Raw genomic sequence first — 23055 nt, 5'->3', positions numbered from 1 at the left:
TTTGAGGAGGCGCTGGATGCGTGCATTGCCACGGCTACAGCAGGCAAGTCTCCTTTTCTCCCCTCAGCTGCACCGGCTACAAAGAAGCCTTTTACTCCCAACACGTCATAGTCCTTTCGGCCCACTAGGCCTAGAAAGAACAAGCCTCTCGCACCTTCTTTAGAGGTGGTCGTGTCAAATCCAAAAAGCCTGCTCCTCAAAGTCCTCAGCATGACGGTGGACCGCAATTCCTGGAGGAAGGTCAGGTGGGAGCAAGACTCCGGCAATTCAGCCACGTCTGGGTGTCGTCTGGCCTGGATACAGGATATTGTGTCCCAGAGGTACAGGCTGGAGTTTCAAACTCTCCCACCTCACCGATTCTTCAAATCAGGCTTGCTGGCTTTGCCGGCAGACAGGGATATTCTACTGGACGCTATCCGAAAATTTATAGTGTCCGAGGTCATTGTTCCAGTTCCACCTCATTAGTTGAACAAAGGTTACTATTCGAACCTTTTTGTGGTTCCGAAGCCAGATGTTTCAGTAAGGCCAATTCGGAACTTGAAATCTTGAACCCTTCTCTCAGGGACTTCAAATTCAAGATGGAGTCTCTGAGGGCAGTTATCTCAGGACTGACGGAGCGGGAGTTCCTGGTGTCCCTGGACATCAAGGATGAATACCTCCACATTCCCATTTGATGGCTGCATCAGGCTTATCTCAGGTTTGCACTGTTAGACGATCACTATCAGTTTCAGGCACTGCCGTTCGGTCTCTCCACGGCACCGAGGGTCTTCACCAAGATGATGGTTCTCCTCCACAAGCAGGGGGTGAAAATAATCCCGTATCTGGACGATCTGCTGATCAAAGCATCGTCTAATGAGAAGTTGTTAAGATCCACTGCTCTCATGACACATCTGCTCAAGGAGCACGGTTGGATTCTGAACCTTCCAAAGTCTCATCTGGAGCTGACAAGGACGTTGTCTTTCCTGGGGATGATCCTCGACACGGAGGTGCAGAGGGTGTTTCTACCGGTGGAGAAAGCGTTGGTGATTCAAACCATGGTTCGGGATGTCTTGAAGCCTGCCAGGGTGTCGGTTCATCAGTGCATCCGCCTTCTGGGGAAGATGGTTGCCTCCTACGAGGCTCTGCAGTACAAAAGGTTTCATGCTCGTTCCTTTCAACTAGATCTCTTGGACCAGTGGTCGGGATCTCACCTACACATGCAACAGAGGATACGTCTGTCTCCAAAACCAGGATTTCGATCCTCTGGTGGCTTCAACTACCACACCTTCTGGAGGGCCGAAGGTTCGGAGTTCAGGACTGGATCCTTCTAACCACTGGTGCAAGTCTAAGAGGTTGGGGAGCAGTCACTCAAGGGGAAACCTTCCAAGGAAGGTGGTCGAGTCAGGAGTCCCTTCCAATAAACATCCTGGAGCCAAGAGCCGTATACAACGGCCTTCTTCAAGCAGCACACCTTCTGCAGGATCGAGCTGTTCAGGTGCAGTCGGACAACGTGACCACAGTGGCCTACATAAACAGACAAGGTGGAAACGAAGAGCAGGGCTGCAATGTCGGAGGTGACAAAAGTCCTCCTCTGGGCAGAAAGACACGTTGTAGCGATGTCAGCAATCTTCATTCCAGGAGTAGATAACTGGGAAGCGGACTTCCTCAGCAAACACGATCTCCATCCAGGAGAGTGTGGCCTCCACCCGGAGGTATTCGATGAGGTAACCAATTGGTGGGGGTGGGGGGGGGGTTCCTCACATAGAAATGATGGCCTCCCACCTCAACAAGAAGCTTTGGAGGTACTGTTCCAGGTCAAGGGACCCACAGGCAGTGGCGGTGGATGAACTAGTGACGCCATGGGTGTTCACGTCGGTGTATGTGTATTCCTTCCACTTCCACTAATTCCAAGAGTTCTACAACTTGTAAAAAGAACAAAAGTTCTGGCAATCCTCATTGCTCCAGACTGGCCAAGGAGGGTTTGGTACACGGATCTGCTGGAAGATCCAAGGCCCCTAACTCTTCGGGAGGATCTTCTGCTGCAGGGGCCGTTCGCTTATCAGGACTTACCACGGCTACGTTTGACGGCATGGGGGTTAAGCACCAGATCTGAACTCGGGAGGGTATTCTGAGCGAGGTTATTCCCTGATACAGGTTAGGAAGGGGGTAATGTCTAAACATTACCATTTGAATTTGGAAAAAATGTGTCTTGTTGTGAATCCTAGAAATTTCCTGTGGTGGAGTTTCAACTTGAACGTTTTCTCCTTTTTCCTGCAAGCAGGGGTGGATATGGGCCTGAGATTGGGCTCCATCAAGGTCCAGATCTCAGCTTTGTCCATTTTCTTCCAGAAACAATTGGCTGTCCCCTGAGGTTCAGACCTTTTTGAAAGGGAACAAGAAAATTCCTGGCGCTGTAATTTACATAGATATGTTTTCTGCTCTCTCAGGGGCAATTGGTTTTTTACTCCTGCAATAGAAAAAGAAGAAAATCCAAACGAGAGTGCTATTCACATCTAATGTGGATTTTATTTTACCTCAATTATCAATATTTTTTAAGCACATTATATATTTAATGCCGGCCGGCAATACATAAAATACAATAAAATATCACAATAAACCCCTAAAAAATAATTTGTACTTACTCTCTAAATGATTGATTTCATATACACATGTGGGTTAAACTATCCACACACTGTTCAATTTACTTCCCTTATTTGTTAAGCAACTCTGGCTTGTAATATCTCTTTAGTAAGACAGATATTATGTACGTAACATGTATCAAACTATGTAACTCTTATACTCAAATACATTGTTAATAAGTTTCTCAAATTCACAGTGAACCATGTACCTTTGTATCAATGTTATATAGTACTCATGTCCATATGTCCGTTAATATAATTAGTAGAACACGTGTTAGTAGCAATGAATTGAGCAGTCTTGCTATCAGTACGGTATACAAATTGATTACAGATCACTGCAGGACAGTGACCGTCATTTACAATCAGCTTTGCATGAACTGCTTTAATACTACTAACGAGCTGATAGCAAGACTGCTAAATTCATTGCTACTAACACGTGTTCTACTAATTATATTAACGGACATATGGACATGAGTACTATATAACATTGATACAAAGGTACATGGTCCACTGTGAATTTGAGAAACTTATTAACAATGTATTGGAGTATAAGAGTTACATAGTTTGATACATGTTGCGTACATAATATCTGTCTTACTAGAGAGATATTACAAGCCAGAGTTGCTTAACAAATAAGGGAAGTGAATCGAACAGTGTGTGGATAGTTTAACCCACATGTATATATGAAATCAATCATTTAGATAATAAGTATTGATTATTTTTTAGGGGTTTATTGTGAAATTTTATTGTATTTTATGTATTGCTGGCCGGCATTAAATATATAATGTTTTTGAAAGGGGTTCTGCACATCCAGCCTCCCTTTGTGGCGCCAACGGCACCCTGGGATCTTGATGTGGTGTTACAGTTCCTGCAGTCGGATTGGTTTGAGCCTCTACAGGAGGCTGAAAACAAGTTTCTCATGTGGATGGCGGTCACTTTGTTGGCCTTAGCTTCTGCTCGACGTGTGTCGGAATTGGGGGCTTTGTACTGAAAGTCCCTATCTGGTCTTCCATGAAGATAGAGCGGAACTCAGGACTCGTCCACAGTTCCTTCCTAAGGTTGTGTCCGCTTTTCATATCAACCAACCTATTGTGGTGCCAGTGGCTAATGACTCCTCAATTGCTTCAAAGGCCTTGGATATTGTGAGGGCTTTGAAGATTTATGTGAAGAGGACGGCTCATCATAGAAAATCTGACTGTTTGTCCTATATGATCTCAAGAAAATTGGGTGTCCTGCTTCAAAGCAGTCGATTTCACGCTGGATCAGATTCACTATCCAGCATGCATATTCTACGGCAGGATTGCCATGTCCAAAATCTGTTAAGGCCCACTCTACTCATAGTAATATAGTATCTAAGGTTTGAAAAAAGACAATTGTCCATCGAGTTCAACCTATTTGTGGTCTCCTATGCACGATTATTTTGTATAAAATTTTGACTGAAGTTGACTGCCGTTACGTTTTACCCCTCTTTTTTTATAATAACCATAGTGCGTGACTATGCCCCGTAACCCTGGATATCCTTATCCATTAGGAATTTATCTAACCCATTCTTAAAGGTGTTGACTGAGTCGGACATTACAACTCCCTCAGGCAGGGAATTCCAAACACGTATCGTCCTTACCGTAAAAAAGCCTTTACGCCGTATTGTGCGGAATCTCCTCTAAACCCGAGCAAGTGTCCACGAGTTCTCTGTGTTGATCTAACCAAAAACAGGTCATGCGCAAGATCTGTATATTGTCCCCTTATATATTTGTAAATGTTGATCATGTCCCCTCTTAATCTCCTCTCTTCCAGTGTAAACATGCCTAGTCTTGCAAGCCTTTCCTCGTATTCCAGCGTCTCCATACCCTTAATTAGTTTGGTTGCCCGCCTTTGAACCTTTTCTAGCTCCAGGATATCCTTTTTGTAGTAAGGTGCCCAGAATTGTACACAGTATTCAAGGTGTGGCCTCACAAGTGATTTATATAACGGGAGTATAATACTCTCGTCCCTAGCATCAATTCCCCATTTTATGCATGCTAATATCTTACTAGCCTTCTTTGCTGCAGTCCTACTTTGGGTACTACTGCTCAGTTTGCTATCTATGAGGACACCTTAGTCCTTTTCCAGTGCAGAATCCCCTAATTTTACCCCATTTAGTAGGTAGGTGTTATTTTTGTTCTTGTTACCACAGTGCATTACCTTACACTTGTCTGTATTGAAGCTCATTCTCCATTTCGCTGCCCAAGCTTCTAATTTAACTAAGTCGTTCTGAAGCGACTCAGCATCCCCCTCCGCATTTATAACTTTACACAATTTGGTATCATCTGCAAAAATTGACACCATGCTCTCTAGACCTTCTGTTAGGTCGTTAATTAAAATATTGAACAATAGCGGTCCTAATACTGAGCCTTGCGGCACACCACTTAGCACTTCAGTCCGAGTTGAAAAAGATCCATTAACCACAACGTGCTGCTCCCTATTATCTAACCAGTTTTTGACCCAAGTGCATATTGTGCTTCCTAGCCCTGATTCTCCGTAAGGTGGGTTCTTCCTGGGCTGCTGCCCGTGGTGTCTCGGCTGTACAGCTTTGCAGAGCAGCTACTTGGTCTGGAGCGATCACGTTTGCTAAGTTTTACAAGTTCAATACTTTGTCCTCTGACCTCAAGTTTGGTCAATCAGTTCTACAGGAACCTGCTCGCTCTTTGGTACATCCCCATGGTACGAATATGGACCCCAGCATCCTCTAGGACGTAAGTGAAAATAGGATTTTAATTACCTACTGGTAAATCCTTTTCTCGTAGTCCGTAGAGGATGATGGGCGCCTGCCCAGCGCTTCTTTATCCTGCAGTGGTTATTCGGTTCAGTACTGCCTGGTTCCTATGTAAGTTCTGCGTTCTTTACTGTTTCAGTACTGTTTCAGCTGTTGCTGAGTTTTCCGGCATGTTGGCCGGATTTGTCTTGTGTGAGCTGGTATGAATCTCTCCACTATCTGTATTTCCTTCTCTCGAAGTATGTTGTCTCCTCGGGCACAGTTACTAGACTGAGTCTGGTAGGCAGGGCATACAGGGAGGAGCCAGCCCACACTGTTAAACTCTTCAAGTGCCAATGGCTCCTGGTGGACCCGTCTATATCCCATGATACTAATATGGACCCCAGCATCCTCTACGGACTATGAGAAAAGGATTTACCGGTAGGTAATTAAAATCCTATTTTCTGGTGTTAAGACTGCTCATCTTCTGATATCGCCAACCAGGTCACATGTCATATGGCTGTACTGTAACATTTTAGTCTATTTGAAAACAAAGGTAGTGATATATTTTTAATGTTTGTTTGTTTTTTAAACATATATTTATTTCCCCCCTCCTTAATGTCTTGTGGATTTATTTTACCACAGGTACCCCAATTTATCTTGTGAGTTACTGACTTCAGATGTGTCGCAGATAAACGACAGGCTAGGAGAAGATGAATCTTTACTCAAAAGACTTTACGGCTTTCTTTTAAATGATTCACCATTGAATCCACTGCTTGCCAGTTTCTTCAGCAAAGTGTTGAGCATTTTAATCAGCCGGAAACCAGAACAGGTACATTAATAATTTTCTCTTACAGGCCAGGAGCTTGCATGTTCTTGTTCCAATAGTTATTTTGCTTTTTATGTGCACTGTATTAATGGTTTTTGCAGAAACAGACTTCTTACACAGATTATCTATATTTCTACTAATGTACAGCATGGGGCTTTGTCTGCAAAGCTGTTGTAGTTCAAAAACTGCACTCTATTTGCTTGGAACCTTACCTGTGCTGTATTGTTTAATATACTCTTGCAAAACAAAAATTTTAGATTTAATATTTTAGTACATTTGAAAAAAAAAAAATTATATTTCTCAATGCGAACTAGGAATTTTCCCAATTTTTTACGAATCACTGTGCCCTATGTATCAGTTTGTCATGCAGCCCTAGGCCAAGAATCTCTTATTGAGAAATTCAGAAAAAATATTAAATTAAGTAAATTGTGTTTTGGCTTATGTTCAGTTATGTGGTGAGAACAGGATTCGCTTCTATATGTCCTCATATTTTCTGATTGGAAGCCACAATCACTGGTTTTGCCCAAAAGTATTTTGAATTGGTCCTCGATCACCAACTCAAAACACCCCCGCAAGTTTCACAGCAGTCTTCCCTCCTCTGTTTGAACATATACTCCCACAAATTACTGGAGACCCTGCTGTTTTCTTTATTCAGCCTTGAGATTCCTCCCATTTCCTTGCACCAGTATACTCACTTAGGGGTAATGTAATAGCCTATGAGAGGAGTGCATGGTTGTCATAGCTGATCTCTAGGCTTGAGCATTAACAGTGAGGAAAGAGTACTTTTTTGCCTGTAACCAGACTGATTATCTTGTTCAATTCAGGACCTAACAGGAATTTACCCTTACATGGAAGCCAGAGACTGATGTCAGACTGAATATAACATTTAATAATCTCAAATTAAAAAATAGCTTATTGAGCATAAAGTTAAAAATGATTAGTTCATTCAATGGGTATAGTCAATATAGAACACTCTGTAATGAACCAATTTTAAATTAAAATAAAATAAAAAGTCAATGCCTCAACGGCAAAAAATGTCCTGAGACCTGGTATCCTTAGCCAAATAGGCTTGTGATGTATCTCATTAAACCAGTCTATATCAATATTTCAACGGTGCAGCCTCTTGTCTTTCTACACTTTGCTGTGCAAATGATTTAATCCACACTGGGAACCTTTCCGCAACATGCAGTCATTAAGGTAACTTTATGGGGGTAAGTCCACTACTTTCTGGTGACACTTTAGCCGATTACAGCGCTCATGTACCTCTCGCTGGTAGTGTGGTGGATCCCCGTCTCTGCCGTCCTCCTCTGCTAATGTCAGCCGCCTCCCAGAGCCGCGGTGATCTGTCGCTCTACACAGCTTGCAGTCTGTGGAACGCACCGCTCTGGCTTCCGGTTTTGCGGTCTCCGGCTTCTGGTGACGTTAGCCGGCGTATGTGTGTGGTCCGTAGAAGATTTGGGCTCGTCCTTGCTGTAGAACAGTGGTGCAGCTTCCAACGCGTTTCCCCCCTTAGGGGCTTCGTCAGGGATAGCTGCTTCCAAAACGTAATCCTCTTTTAAAGGTTACATGGATCCCTTAATTGATCCTTAATTGCATAATTGCTTCTTAACTCTTGCATAGCATAAAAAAAGCTTTCACATATGCAGAAAAATTCATTCAGTCTGACATGAAATAGAAGAAAGGAAGAAGGAAGGTTAAAAAAGGGGGAAAGATGTGCACATATACATATGCACATCTGGACACAAGAAAAAATGGGGGTACAACATTGTAACTGTTTCTTGTACTTTTTTAATTTATTATAAAAAGGCAGCCAAGTCAAAATCTATATTGAGACCCTTGGGGGTGATTGTATCAATTTGATAAATCCACTTTGCTTCCTCCTTAGATATTTCCGTTATTTTGTCGCCACCTCTCCAGTTGTTTCTAATCTTTTTTATCCCTATAAAATTCAATCCTGCAGCGTTGCTATTATGATGGGTCTTGAAATGTACTGGGACACTGTGTGTTTCTACATTATTTTTTATATTGCGTATATGTTCTGCAATTCGGCTTTTTAGAGGTCTAATGGTCCTGCCTACATATTGTTGCCCACAAGGGCATTCTAGTAGGTAGATAACCCCCTTTGTATCGCACGTAATTTCATCTTCTACTTTAAATTCCCTTCCATTGGTGTTTGAGGAGAAGGTTTGGATAACTTTAGTACTTGTCTTTTTTGAATTTTTACAATTCTGGCATCTCAAACAATGGTGAAATCCCTTTTTTCTTCTTCCCTTGCTCATCCAAGTTTGTGTTTTCTCTGTTATTGCATCAGGTGGTAGAGTGCTTTTTACTAGTGAAGATCTAATGTTCTTAGCTCTACGGTATATCATCCGTGGTTTCTTAGGGAGTACTCTGCTTAATTTTTCATCTTTTAATAAAATCGTCCAGTATTTGTGCAAGATTCTTTCCAAGTTGTGTGATTGAGAACTGTATTGGGTAATAAACGCCACTTCATTCTCCATTGTGTCTTCCTTCTTTTTTGGAGCCAATAACGTTTTTCTATCAGCATTTAGTACTTCCTCATAATTAGATTTTATTTCTACTTCATCGTATCCTTTTTCCATGAATCTCTTCGTCATTTCGTCAGCCTGTTTTTTAAAATCTTCTTTTTTTGAGCAGTTCCTTTTAAGTCTCTTAAACTGGCCCTTTGGAATATTGCGGAGCCAGTTTGGATGATGAGCGCTGGTTTTCTCAATGTAGGTATTGCAGTCCACTTCTTTAATGTGCGTTCTAGTTTCCAATGTGCTGTTTTCCACATACATTTCCAAATCCAGAAATATTGCTTTTTCCTTACTGCAATTGGCGGTGAAATGAAGATTTAATTCATTAAGATTCATATGAATGATGAAATTATCCAGTTCTTCTTGGGTTCCTGACCAAATGAATATAACATCATCTATGAATCTTTTCCATAGCTTGATGTTCTCCCTAAGAAACCACGGATGATATACCGTAGAGCTAAGAACATTAGATCTTCACTAGTAAAAAGCACTCTACCACCTGATGCAATAACAGAGAAAACACAAACTTGGATGAGCAAGGGAAGAAGAAAAAAGGGATTTCACCATTGTTTGAGATGCCAGAATTGTAAAAATTCAAAAAAGACAAGTACTAAAGTTATCCAAACCTTCTCCTCAAACACCAATGGAAGGGAATTTAAAGTAGAAGATGAAATTACGTGCGATACAAAGGGGGTTATCTACCTACTAGAATGCCCTTGTGGGCAACAATATGTAGGCAGGACCATTAGACCTCTAAAAAGCCGAATTGCAGAACATATACGCAATATAAAAAATAATGTAGAAACACACAGTGTCCCAGTACATTTCAAGACCCATCATAATAGCAACGCTGCAGGATTGAATTTTATAGGGATAAAAAAGATTAGAAACAACTGGAGAGGTGGCGACAAAATAACGGAAATATCTAAGGAGGAAGCAAAGTGGATTTATCAAATTGATACAATCACCCCCAAGGGTCTCAATATAGATTTTGACTTGGCTGCCTTTTTATAATAAATTAAAAAAGTACAAGAAACAGTTACAATGTTGTACCCCCATTTTTTCTTGTGTCCAGATGTGCATATGTATATGTGCACATCTTTCCCCCTTTTTTAACCTTCCTTCTTCCTTTCTTCTATTTCATGTCAGACTGAATGAATTTTTCTGCATATGTGAAAGCTTTTTCTCTAACGTCCTAGTGGATGCTGGGAACTCCGTAAGGACCATGGGGAATAGCGGGCTCCGAAGGAGGCTGGGGGAATAGCGGGCTCCGAAGGAGGCTGGGCACTCTAGAAAGATCTTAGACTACCTGGTGTGCACTGGCTCCTCCCACTATGACCCTCCTCCAAGCCTCAGTTAGATTTCGTGCCCGGCCAAGGTTGGATGCACACTAGGGGCTCTCCTGAGCTCTTAGAAAGTTATAGTCTTAGAATTTGTTCTTTTCAGTGAGACCTGCTGGCAACAGGCTCACTGCAGCGAGGGACTAAGGGGAGAAGAAGCGAACTCGCCTGCTTGCAGCCGGATTGGGCTTCTTAGGCTACTGGACACCATTAGCTCCAGAGGGATCGACCGCAGGCCCAGCCTTGATGTTCGGTCCCGGAGCCGCGCCGCCGTCCCCCTTACAGAGCCAGAAGCAAGAATATGGTCCGGAAAATCGGCGGCATGAAGACTCAGTCTTCACCAAGGTAGCGCACAGCACTGCAGCTGTGCGCCATTGCTCCTCATACACACTTCACACTCCGGTCACTGAGGGTGCAGAGCGCTGGGGGGGGGCGCTCTGAGGCAGCAATAAAAACACCTTGGCTGGCAAAAATACCTCAATATATAGCCCCAGGGGCTATATATGAGGTAAATACCCCTGCCAGAAGTCCATAAAAAACGGGAGAATAGGCCGCGAAAAAGGGGCGGAGCCTATCTCCTCAGCACACTGGCGCCATTTTCCCTCACAGCTCCGTTGGAGGGAAGCTCCCTGGCTCTCCCCTGCAGTCTACAAGGGTTAAAAAAAGAGAGAGGGGGCACTAAATTTAGGCGCAGTATACATTATATATATATATAGATATAAAGCTATAGGGGACATAACTCAGTTAGTCCCTGCAGTATATAGCGCTCTGGTGTGTGCTGGCATACTCTCACTCTGTCCCCCCAAAGGGCTTTTGTGGGTCCTGTCCTCGTTTAGAGCATTCCCTGTGTGTCTGCGGTGTGTCGGTACGGCTGTGTCGACATGTTGAATGAGGAGGCTTATATGGTGACGGAACAGAGGCCGATATATGTGATGGCGCCCCCTGTGGGGCCGACACCAGAGTGGATAGAGAGGTAAAAGGTATTAACCGACAGTGTCAACTCCTTACATAAAAGGGTGGATGACGTAACAGCTGTGGGACAGCCGGCTTCGCAGCCCGCGCCTGCCCAGGCGTCTCAAAGGCCATCAGGGGCTCAAAAACGCCCGCTCTCTCAGATGGCAGACACAGATGTCGACACGGAGTCTGACTCCAGTGTCGACAAGGTGGAGACATATACACAATCCAATCCGTGACTTGATCCCGGCAATAAAAAATGTGTTATACATTTCTGACTAACCTCTATAAATGGGTTTTAGGTTTGGGGAGAAAAAACAGGCAGTGTTTTGTTCCCCCATCAGATGAATAAATGAAGTGTGTGAAAACCGTGGGTTCCCCCGTTAAGAAACTGGTAATTTATAAAAAGTTACTGATGGCGTACCCTTTCCCGCCAGGAGGATAAGTTACGCTGGGAGATATCCCCTAGGGTGGATAAGGCGCTCACACGTTTGTCAAAAAAGGTGGCACTGCCGTCTTAGGATACGGCCACTTTAATAGGTACCTGTTGATAAAAAACAGGAGGCTATCCTGAAGTCTGTATTTACACACTCAGGTACTAGACTGAGACCTGCAGATAGTGCTGCTGCAGCGTGGTTGGTGACCCTGTCAAACAGGGATAATAGTTGGCAAACATAAAAACATATTAAAGACGTTGTCTTATATATGGGGGATGCACAGAGGGATATTTTGCCGGCTGGCATCCAAAATAAATGTAATGTCCATTCTGTCAGGAGGGTATTAGAGACCTGTCACTGGACAGGTGATGCTGACTTAAAAAGCGCATAGAGAGCCTTATAAGGGTGAGGAATTATTTGGGGATGGTCTCTGGGACCTCGTATCCACAGCAACTGCTGGGAAGAAATAATTTTACCTCAGGTTTCCTCACAGAAAAAGGTACAGTCCTTTCGGCTTCAGAAAAGCAAGCGGGTCAAATGGCGCTTCCTTTCTGTACAGAGACAAGGGTAGAGGGAAAAAGCTGCACCAGTCAGCCTGTTCCCAGAATCAAGATTCTTCCCCCGCCTCCTGTGAGTACACACCATGACGCGGGTGCTCCACAGGTGTAGCCAGGTACGGTGGGGGGCCGCCTCAAAAATTTCAGCAATTAGTGGGCTCGCTCACAGGTGGATCCCTGTTTCTTCCAAGTAGTATTTCAGGGGTACAAGCTGGAATTAGAGATGTCTCCCCCCAGCCGTTTCCTAAAATATGCCTTGCTGACAACTCCCTCAGGCAGGGAGGCTGTGCTAGAGGCAATTAATAAGCGGTATTCCCAGCAGGTAATACTCAAGGTGCCCCTACTTCAACAAGGACGGGGTTACTATTCCACACGGGTTGGGGTACCGAAACCGCATGGTTCGGTGTGACCCATTTTATATTAAAATCCTTGAACATAAAAAAATTCAAGTTCAAGATGGAATCGCTCAGGGCGGTTATTGCAAGCCTGGACGAGGGGGATTACATGGTATCCCGGGACATCAAGGATGCTTACCTGCATGTCCCCATTTACCATCCTCGCCAGGAGTACCTCAGATTTGTGGTACAGGATTACCATTACCAAGTCCAGACACTGCCGTTTGGACTGTACATGGCACCGAGGGTGTTTTATCAAGGTAATGGCCGAAATGATGATACTCCTTAAAAAAAAAAAAAAAAAAAAAGGGAGTTGTAATTATCCCGTATTTGGACAATCTCGTTATAAGGGCGAGGTCCAAGGAGCAGTTGGTAGTCGGGGTAGCACTATTTTGGAAAGTGCTACAACAGCATAGGTGGATTCTAAACAGTCCAAAGTCACAGCTGGTTCCTATGACACGTCTACTGTTCCTGGGGATGGTTCTGGACATAAACCAGAAATAGTGTTTCTCCCGGAGGAGAAAGCCAAGGAGTTGTCATCTCTAGTCAGAGACCTCCTGAAACCAAAATAGGTAGCGGTGCATCATTGCACGCGAGTCCTGGGAAAAATGGTAGCTTCTTACGAAGCAATCCCATTAGGCAGGTTCCATACAAGAACTTTTCAGAGGGACCTGTTGGACAAGTGGTCCGGATCGCATCTTCCGATGCATAGGCTGATAACCCTGTCTTCAAGGACCAGGGTATCTCTACTGTGGTGGCTGCAGAGTGCCCATCTTCAAGAGGGCCGCAGGTTCGGCATACAGGACTAGGTCCTAGTGACCATGGATTCCAGCCTTTGAGGCTGGGGGGCAGTCACATAGGGAAGAAACTTCCAGGGACTTTGGTCAAGTCAGGTTATTTCCCTACACATAAATATTCTGGATCTGAGGGCCATTTACAATGCCCTGAGGCCAGCAAGGCCTCTGCTTCAAAACCAGCCGGTACTGATCCAATCAGACAACATCACGGCAGTCGCCCATGTAATCAACAGGGCGGCACAAAAAGCAGGATGGCGATGGCAGAAGCCACAAGGATTCTCCGATAGGCGGAAAATCATGTGTTAGCACTGTCAGCAGTGTTCATTCCCGGAGTGGACAACTGGGAAGCAGATCGTCTCAACAGACACGACCTCCACCCGGGAGAATGGGGACTTCCTCCAGAAGTCTTCCAATAGGATTGTACACCATTGGGAAAGGCCACAGGTGGACATGATGGCGTCCCGCCTTAACAAAAAGCTATAAAAGATATTGCTCCAGGTCAAGGGACCCTCAGGCGATAGCTATGGACGCTCTGGTAACACCGTGGGTGTACCAGTCGGTTTAGGTGTTCTCCCCTCTGCCTCTCATACCAAAGGTACTGAGAATAATAAGAAGGCGAGGAGTAAGAACAATACTCGTGGATGGCCAAGAAGAGCTTGGTACCCAGAACTTCAAGAATTTATATCAGAGGACCCATGGCCTCTGCCACTCAGTCAGGACCTGCGGCAGCAGGGGCCCTGTCTGTTCCAAGACTTACCGCGGCTGCGTTTGACGGCATGGCGGTTGAACGCCGGATCCTGAAGGAAAAGGGCATTCCGGAGGAAGTAATTCCTACGCTTACTAAAGCCAGGAAAGAGGTTACAGCAACTCATTATCACCGCATATGGCGAAAATATGTTGCATGGTGTGAGGCCGAAAGGGCCCCAACAGAGGAATTTCAACTAGGTCGATTTCTGCATTTCCTGCAAGCAGGAGTGACTATGGGCCTTAAATTGGGTTCCATTAAGGTACAGATCTCGGCTCTGTCGATTTTCTTTCAAAAAAGAACTCGCTTCAGTACCTGAAGTTCAGACATTTATAAAAGGAGTGCTGCATAGTCAGCCCCCGTTTGTGCCTCCTGTGGCACCTTGGGATCTCAACGTGGTGTTGAGTTTTCTTAAAATCACATTGGTTTGAACCACTAAAAACCGTGGATCTGAAATATCTCACATGGAAGGTGGTTATGTTATTGGCCTTGGCTTCTGCCAGGCGAGTATCAGAATTGGCGGCTTTGTCTTGTAAAAGCCCTTATTTGATTTTCCATATGGATAGGGCAGAATTGAGGACTCGTCCCCAGTTTCTCCCTAAGGTGGTGTCAGCGTTTCACCTGAACCAGCCTATTTGGTGCCTGCGGCTACTAAGGATTTGGAGGACTCCAAGTTGCTAGACGTTGTCAGGGCCCTGAAAATATATGTTTCCAGGACGGCTGGAGTCAGAAAATCTGACTCGCTGTTTATCCTATATGCACCCAACAAGCTGGGTGCTCCTGCTTCTAAGCAGACTATTGCTCGTTGGATTTGTAGTACAATTCAGCTTGCACATACTGTGGCAGGCCTGCCACAGCCAAAATCTGTCAATGCCCATTCCACAAGGAAGGTGGGCTCATCTTGGGCGGCTGCCCGAGGGGTCTCGGCTTTACAACTTTGCCGAGCAGCTACTTGGTTTGCAAACTTCTACAAATTTGATACCCTGGCTGAGGAGGACCTGGAGTTCTCTCATTCGGTGCTGCAGAGTCATCCGCACTCTCCCGCCCGTTTGGGAGCTTTGGTATAATCCCCATGGTCCTTACGGAGTTCCCAGCATCCACTAGGACGTTAGAGAAAATAAGAATTTACTCACCGGTAATTCTATTTCTCGTAGTCCGTAGTGGATGCTGGGCGCCCATCCCAAGTGCGGTTTATCTGCATTACTTGTACATAGTTATTGTTAACTAAATCGGGTTATTGTTGAGCCATCTGTTGAGAGGCTCTATTGTTTCATACTGTTAACTGTGTTTCATATCACGAGTTGTACGGTGTGATTGGTGTGGCTGGTATGAGTCTTACCCGGGATTCAAAATCCTTCCTTATTGTGTACGCTCGTCCGGGCACAGTACCTAACTGAGGCTTGGAGGAGGGTCATAGTGGGAGGAGCCAGTGCACACCAGGTAGTCTAAGATCTTTCTAGAGTGCCCAGCCTCCTTCGGAGCCCGCTATTCCCCCAGCCTCCTTCGGAGCCCGCTATTCCCCATGGTCCTTACGGAGTTCCCAGCATCCACTACGGACTACGAGAAATAGAATTACCGGTGAGTAAATTCTTATTTTTTATGCTATGCAAGAGTTAAGAAGCAATTATGCAATTAAGGATCAATTAAGGGATCCATGTAACCTTTAAAAGAGGATTACGTTTTGGAAGCAGCTATCCCTGACGAAGCCCCTAAGGGGGGAAACGCGTTGGAAGCTGCACCACTGTTCTACAGCAAGGACGAGCCCAAATCTTCTACGGACCACACACATACGCCGGCTAACGTCACCAGAAGCCGGAGACCGCAAAACCGGAAGCCAGAGCGGTGCGTTCCACAGACTGCAAGCTGTGTAGAGCGACAGATCACCGCGGCTCTGGGAGGCGGCTGACATTAGCAGAGGAGGACGGCAGAGACGGGGATCCACCACACTACCAGCGAGAGGTACATGAGCGCTGTAATCGGCTAAAGTGTCACCAGAAAGTAGTGGACTTACCCCCATAAAGTTACCTTAATGACTGCATGTTGCGGAAAGGTTCCCAGTGTGGATTAAATCATTTGCACAGCAAAGTGTAGAAAGACAAGAGGCTGCACCGTTGAAATATTGATATAGACTGGTTTAATGAGATACATCACAAGCCTATTTGGCTAAGGATACCAGGTCTCAGGACATTTTTTGCCGTTGAGGCATTGACTTTTTATTTTATTTTAATTTAAAATTGGTTCATTACAGAGTGTTCTATATTGACTATACCCATTGAATGAACTAATCATTTTTAACTTTATGCTCAATAAGCTATTTTCTCTATCGTCCTAGTGGATGCTGGGGTTCCTGAAAGGACCATGGGGAATAGCGGCTCCGCAGGAGACAGGGCACAAAAAGTAAAGCTTTTCCGATCAGGTGGTGTGCACTGGCTCCTCCCCCTATGACCCTCCTCCAGACTCCAGTTAGATTTTTGTGCCCGGCCGAGAAGGGTGCAATCTAGGTGGCTCTCCTAAAGAGCTGCTTAGAGAAAGTTTAGCTAGGTTTTTTATGTTACAGTGATTCCTGCTGGCAACAGGATCACTGCAGCGAGGGACTGAGGGGAGAAGGAGTCAACTCACCTGCGTGCAGGATGGATTGGCTTCTTGGCTACTGGACATCAAGCTCCAGAGGGACGATCACAGGTACAGCCTGGATGGTCACCGGAGCCGCGCCGCCGGCCCCCTTGCAGATGCTGAAGACAGAAGAGGTCCAGAATCGGCGGCTGAAGACTCCTGCAGTCTTCTAAAGGTAGCGCACAGCACTGCAGCTGTGCGCCATTTTCCTCTCAGCACACTTCACACGGCAGTCACTGAGGGTGCAGGGCGCTGGGAGGGGGGCGCCCTGGGAGGCAAAATGAGTACCTATAAAGGCTAAAAATACCTCACATATAGCCCTAGAGGCTATATGGAGATATTTAACCCCTGCCTGATTTCTCAAAATAGCGGGAGACGAGCCCGCCGGAAAAGGGGCGGGGCCTATCTCCTCAGCACACGGCGCCATTTCCTCTCACAGCTCCGCTGGTCAGGACGGCTCCCAGGTCTCTCCCCTGCACTGCACTACAGAAACAGGGTAAAACAGAGAGGGGGGGCAAATTTATGGCGATATTTTTATATAACAAAGCAGCTATAGGGGAGCACTTATTATAAGGCTATCCCTGATATATATATAGCGCTTTTGGTGTGTGCTGGCAAACTCTCCCTCTGTCTCCCCAAAGGGCTAGTGGGTCCTGTCTTCATTAGGAGCATTCCCTGTGTGTCTGCTGTGTGTCGGTACGTGTGTGTCGACATGTATGAGGACGATATTGGTGTGGAGGCGGAGCAATTGCCAAATATGGGGATGTCACCTCCTAGGGGGTCGACACCAGAATGGATGCCTTTATTTATGGAACTACGGGATAGTGTCAACACGCTAAAGCAGTCGTTTGACGACATGAGACGGCCGGACAATCAATTAGTGCCTGTCCAGGCGACTCAAACACCGTCAGGGGCTGTGAAACGCCCTTTGCCTCAGTCGGTCGACACAGACCCAGACACAGGCGATGACTCCAGTGGTGACGGTGACGAATCAACCGTATTTTCCAGTAGGGCCACACGTTATATGATTTTGGCAATGAAGGAGGCGTTACATTTAGCTGATACTACAGGTACCACTAAACAGGGTATTATGTGGGGTATGAAAAAACTACCTATAGTTTTTCCTGAATCAGAAGAACTAAATGACGTGTGTAATGAAGCGTGGGTTGCCCCTGATAAAAAGCTGATAATTTCAAAGAAATTATTGGCATTATACCCTTTCCCGCCAGAGGTTAGGGAGCGCTGGGAAACACCTCCTAGGGTGGACAAGGCGCTAACACGCTTATCTAAACAAGTGGCGTTACCCTCTCCTGAGACGGCCGCACTTAAAGATCCATCAGATAGGAGGATGGAAAATATCCAAAAAAGTATATACACACATGCAGGTGTTATACTACGACCAGCTGTAGCAACTGCCTGGATGGGCAGTGCGGGGGTAGTTTGGTCAGAATCCCTGATTGAAAATATTGATACCCTGGACAGGGACAATATTTTACTGTCGTTAGAACAAATAAAGGATGCATTTCTTTATATGCGTGATGCACAGAGGGATATATGCACACTGGCATCACGGGTAAGTGCTATGTCCATTTCGGCCAGAAGAGCTTTATGGACGCGACAGTGGACAGGCGATGCGGATTCAAAACGGCATATGGAAGTTTTGCCGTATAAGGGGGAGGAGTTATTTGGAGTCGGTCTATCAGATTTGGTGGCCACGGCTACAGCCGGGAAATCCACCTTTCTACCTCAAGTCACTCCCCAACAGAAAAAGGCACCGACTTTTCAACCGCAGCCCTTTCGTTCCTTTAAAAATAAGAGAGCAAAGGGCTATTCATATTTGCCACGAGGCAAAGGTCGAGGGAAGAGACAGCAACACGCAGCTCCTTCCCAGGATCAGAAGCCCTCCCCGGCTTCTACAAAAGCCTCAGCATGACGCTGGGGCTTCTCAAGCGGACTCGGGGACGGTGGGCGGTCGTCTCAAAAATTACAGCGCGCAGTGGGCTCACTCGCAAGTAGATCCCTGGATCCTGCAGATAATATCTCAGGGATACAGGTTGGAATTAGAGACAGATCCACCTCGCCGTTTCCTGAGGTCTGCTTTACCAACGTCCCCCTCCGAAAGGGAGACGGTGTTGGAAGCCATTCACAAGCTGTACTCTCAGCAGGTGATAGTCAAGGTACCTCTTCTGCAACAAGGGATGGGGTATTATTCCACTCTTTTTGTGGTACCGAAGCCGGATGGCTCGGTAAGGCCTATTCTAAATCTGAAGTCCTTGAACCTGTACATAAAGAAGTTCAAGTTCAAAATGGAGTCACTCAGAGCAGTGATAGCGAACCTGGAAGAGGGGGACTTTATGGTATCCTTGGACATCAAGGATGCGTATCTCCACGTTCCAATTTACCCCTCACACCAGGGGTACCTCAGGTTCGTTGTACAAAACTGTCACTATCAGTTTCAGACGCTGCCGTTCGGATTGTCCACGGCACCTCGGATCTTTACAAAGGTAATGGCCGAGATGATGATTCTTCTTCGAAGAAAAGGCGTATTAATTATCCCATACTTGGACGATCTCCTAATAAGGGCGAGGTCCAGAGAACAGCTAGAGATGGGATTAGCACTGTCTCAAGAAGTGCTAAAACAGCACGGGTGGATTCTGAATATTCCAAAATCCCAGTTAATGCCGACAACTCGTCTGCTGTTCCTAGGGATGATTCTGGACACGGTTCAGAAAAAGGTTTTTCTCCCGGAGGAAAAAGCCAAGGAGTTATCCGAGCTTGTCAGGAACCTCCTAAAACCAGGAAAGGTGTCTGTACATCAATGCACAAGAGTCCTGGGAAAAATGGTGGCTTCTTACGAAGCGATTCCATTCGGCAGATTCCACGCAAGAATTTTCCAAAGGGATCTGTTGGACAAATGGTCAGGGTCGCATCTTCAGATGCACCTACGGATAACCCTGTCTCCAAGGACAAGGGTGTCTCTTCTGTGGTGGTTGCAGAGTGCTCATCTATTGGAGGGCCGCAGATTCGGCATACAGGATTGGATCCTGGTGACCACGGACGCCAGCCTGAGAGGCTGGGGAGCAGTCACACAAGGAAGAAACTTCCAGGGAGTATGGACGAGCCTGGAAACGTCTCTTCACATAAACATTCTGGAACTAAGAGCAATATACAATGCTCTAAACCAGGCAGAACCTCTGCTTCAGGGAAAACCGGTATTGATCCAGTCGGACAACATCACGGCAGTCGCCCATGTGAACAGACAGGGCGGCACAAGAAGCAGGAGGGCAATGGCAGAAGCTGCAAGGATTCTTCGCTGGGCAGAGAATCATGTGATAGCACTGTCAGCAGTGTTCATCCCGGGAGTGGACAACTGGGAAGCAGACTTCCTCAGCAGACACGATCTTCACCCGGGAGAGTGGGGACTTCATCCAGAAGTCTTCCACATGCTGGTAACCCGTTGGGAAAGACCAATGGTGGACATGATGGCGTCTCGCCTCAACAAAAAACTGGACAGGTATTGCGCCAGGTCAAGAGATCCGCAGGCAATAGCTGTGGACGCGCTGGTAACGCCTTGGGTGTACCAGTCGGTGTATGTGTTTCCTCCTCTGCCTCTCATACCAAAAGTATTGAGAATTATACGGCAAAGAGGCGTAAGAACGATACTAGTGGTTCCGGATTGGCCAAGGAGGACTTGGTACCCGGAACTTCAAGAGATGATCACGGAAGATCCGTGGCCTCTACCTCTAAGGAGGGACTTGCTTCAGCAGGGTCCCTGTCTGTTTCAAGACTTACCGCGGCTGCGTTTGACGGCATGGCGGTTGAACGCCGGATCCTAAAGGAAAGAGGCATGCCGGAAGAAGTCATTCCTACTTTGATTAAAGCAAGGAAGGAAGTAACCGTGCAACATTATCACCGAATTTGGCGAAAATATGTTGCGTGGTGCGAAGATCGGAGTGCTCCGACGGAGGAATTTCAACTGGGTCGATTCCTACATTTCCTGCAATCAGGATTGTCAATGGGTCTCAAATTGGGATCTATTAAGGTTCAAATTTCGGCCCTGTCGATTTTCTTTCAAAAAGAATTGGCTTCAGTCCCTGAAGTCCAGACCTTTGTTAAGGGAGTGCTGCATATACAGCCTCCTGTGGTGCCTCCAGTGGCACCGTGGGATCTCAATGTGGTTTTGGACTTCCTAAAATCTCATTGGTTTGAACCACTAAAAAAGGTGGATTTGAAATATCTCACATGGAAAGTGACCATGCTTCTAGCCCTGGCTTCTGCCAGGAGAGTGTCAGAATTGGCAGCTTTATCTTACAAAAGCCCATATCTGATTTTCCATTCGGACAGGGCAGAACTGCGGACTCGTCCGCATTTTCTCCCTAAGGTGGTGTCAGCATTTCATCTGAACCAGCCTATTGTAGTGCCTGCGGCTACAAGTGACTTGGAGGACTCCAAGTTACTGGACGTTGTCAGAGCATTAAAAATATATATTGCAAGGACAGCTGGAGTCAGAAGATCTGACTCGTTGTTTATATTGTATGCACCCAACAAGATGGGTGCTCCTGCGTCTAAGCAGACGATTGCTCGTTGGATCTGTAGCACAATCCAACTTGCACATTCTGTGGCAGGCTTGCCACAGCCTAAATCTGTAAAGGCCCACTCCACAAGGAAGGTGGGCTCATCTTGGGCGGCTGCCCGAGGGGTCTCGGCATTACAACTTTGCCGAGCAGCTACGTGGTCAGGGGAGAACACGTTTGTAAAATTTTACAAATTTGATACTCTGGCTAAGGAGGACCTGGAGTTCTCTCATTCGGTGCTGCAGAGTCATCCGCACTCTCCCGCCCGTTTGGGAGCTTTGGTATAATCCCCATGGTCCTTTCAGGAACCCCAGCATCCACTAGGACGATAGAGAAAATAAGATTTTACTTACCGATAAATCTATTTCTCGGAGTCCGTAGTGGATGCTGGGCGCCCATCCCAAGTGCGGATTATCTGCATAAGTTGTACATAGTTATTGTTAACTAATTCGGGTTATTGTTAAAGGAAGCCATCTTTCAGAGGCTCCGCTGTTATCATACTGTTAACTGGGTTTAGATCACAAGTTGTACGGTGTGATTGGTGTGGCTGGTATGAGTCTTACCCGGGATTCAAAATCCTCCCTTATTGTGTACGCTCGTCCGGGCACAGTACCTAACTGGAGTCTGGAGGAGGGTCATAGGGGGAGGAGCCAGTGCACACCACCTGATCGGAAAAGCTTTACTTTTTGTGCCCTGTCTCCTGCGGAGCCGCTATTCCCCATGGTCCTTTCAGGAACCCCAGCATCCACTACGGACTCCGAGAAATAGATTTATCGGTAAGTAAAATCTTATTTTTTAATTTGAGATTATTAAATGTTATATTCAGTCTGACATCAGTCTCTGTCTTCAAATGTTGCGCCAAGAATTTTGTATGTAATTAACCCCAACCAGTGAGGGTACTGGTTTAATCTACGGCTGCACCATTTTTGTTTGTCACTTTTGTCTTAAATTCTCCCTCCTTTTTCCCCTGATTTTCTTTTCTATCTGTCTTTCTTTTTTCCGTAAAGGAGTTAGCGCAGACAACATCATACTTTAAGTTACCTTACATGGAAGCAACTGAGGTCCTCTTGAATGCCTGCTCTGCTGTCCAAGCAGTAAGCTAGAGTTTACATGGTGTCTGAACAGTTGTGGCGGCCCCAATGTCTAGTTTCAAGATCAGCATCTTCTAGATGCTCAAATGCTTCTAAAATTTGGGCAGCTGACTTGATTTTTCAGATTGAAGCTGTTCTGAAAACTCTTCCAGCCAGTTAACCCAGGCTGATGCTAAGATGGTTCGGAAGCTCCAAGAGAAATTGAGGACAGCCGAACATGTTGTTGTAGGGGCATCCACCTAAGGTGGAGACTCCCATTTGTCCCTATCCTGGCCTTGTTAGTACGCGTCTCTCAAAACTAATTTTCTCTTACGTCCTAGAGGATGCTGGGGACTCCGTAAGGACCATGGGGTATAGATGGGCTCCGCAGGAGACATGGGCACTATAAAGAACTTTAGAATGGGTGTGCACTGGCTCCTCCCTCTATGCCCCTCCTCCAGACCTCAGTTAGATCCTGTGCCCAGAGTAGATTGGGTGCATTACAGGGGAGCTCTCCTGAGTTTCTCTGAAAAAAAGAATTTTGTTAGGGTTTTTTTATTTTCGGGGATCACTGCTGGCAACAGGCTCCCTGCATCGTGGGACTGAGGAGAGCGAAGCAGAACTACTTAAATGTTAGGCTCTGCTTCTTAGGCTACTGGACACCATTAGCTCCAGAGGGAGTCGGAACGCAGGCCTTACCCTCGCCGTTCGTCCCGGAGCCGCGCCGCCGTCCTCCTCGCAGAGCCGGAAGATAGAAGCCGGGTGAGTATAAGAAGAAAGAAGACTTCAAAGGCGACAGAAGACTTCAGATCTTCTATGAGGTAACGCTGCACGCCATTGCTCCCACACACTGCA

General features: G+C 46.0%; 1 protein-coding gene across 11 annotated transcripts in view; it reads left to right on the top strand.

Annotated features, from left to right (window-relative positions):
* Nucleotides 1-23055, top strand: part of PPP6R3 (protein phosphatase 6 regulatory subunit 3) — a 318072-nt gene that overhangs the window by 84704 nt on the left and 210313 nt on the right. For all 11 annotated transcript variants that reach the window (XM_063944360.1, XM_063944362.1, XM_063944364.1 and 8 more), the window contains one exon: nt 5995-6181. In XM_063944360.1, coding sequence (XP_063800430.1) covers nt 5995-6181 — 187 coding nt within the window. The remainder of the gene's footprint in view (nt 1-5994; nt 6182-23055) is intronic.

Source organism: Pseudophryne corroboree, chromosome 11 (assembly GCF_028390025.1).
Source record: "Pseudophryne corroboree isolate aPseCor3 chromosome 11, aPseCor3.hap2, whole genome shotgun sequence".
Lineage (NCBI taxonomy): Eukaryota > Metazoa > Chordata > Amphibia > Anura > Myobatrachidae > Pseudophryne > Pseudophryne corroboree.
Note: the sequence above shows the minus strand (reverse complement) of the source record. Positions and strands in the feature narration are given on the sequence as shown.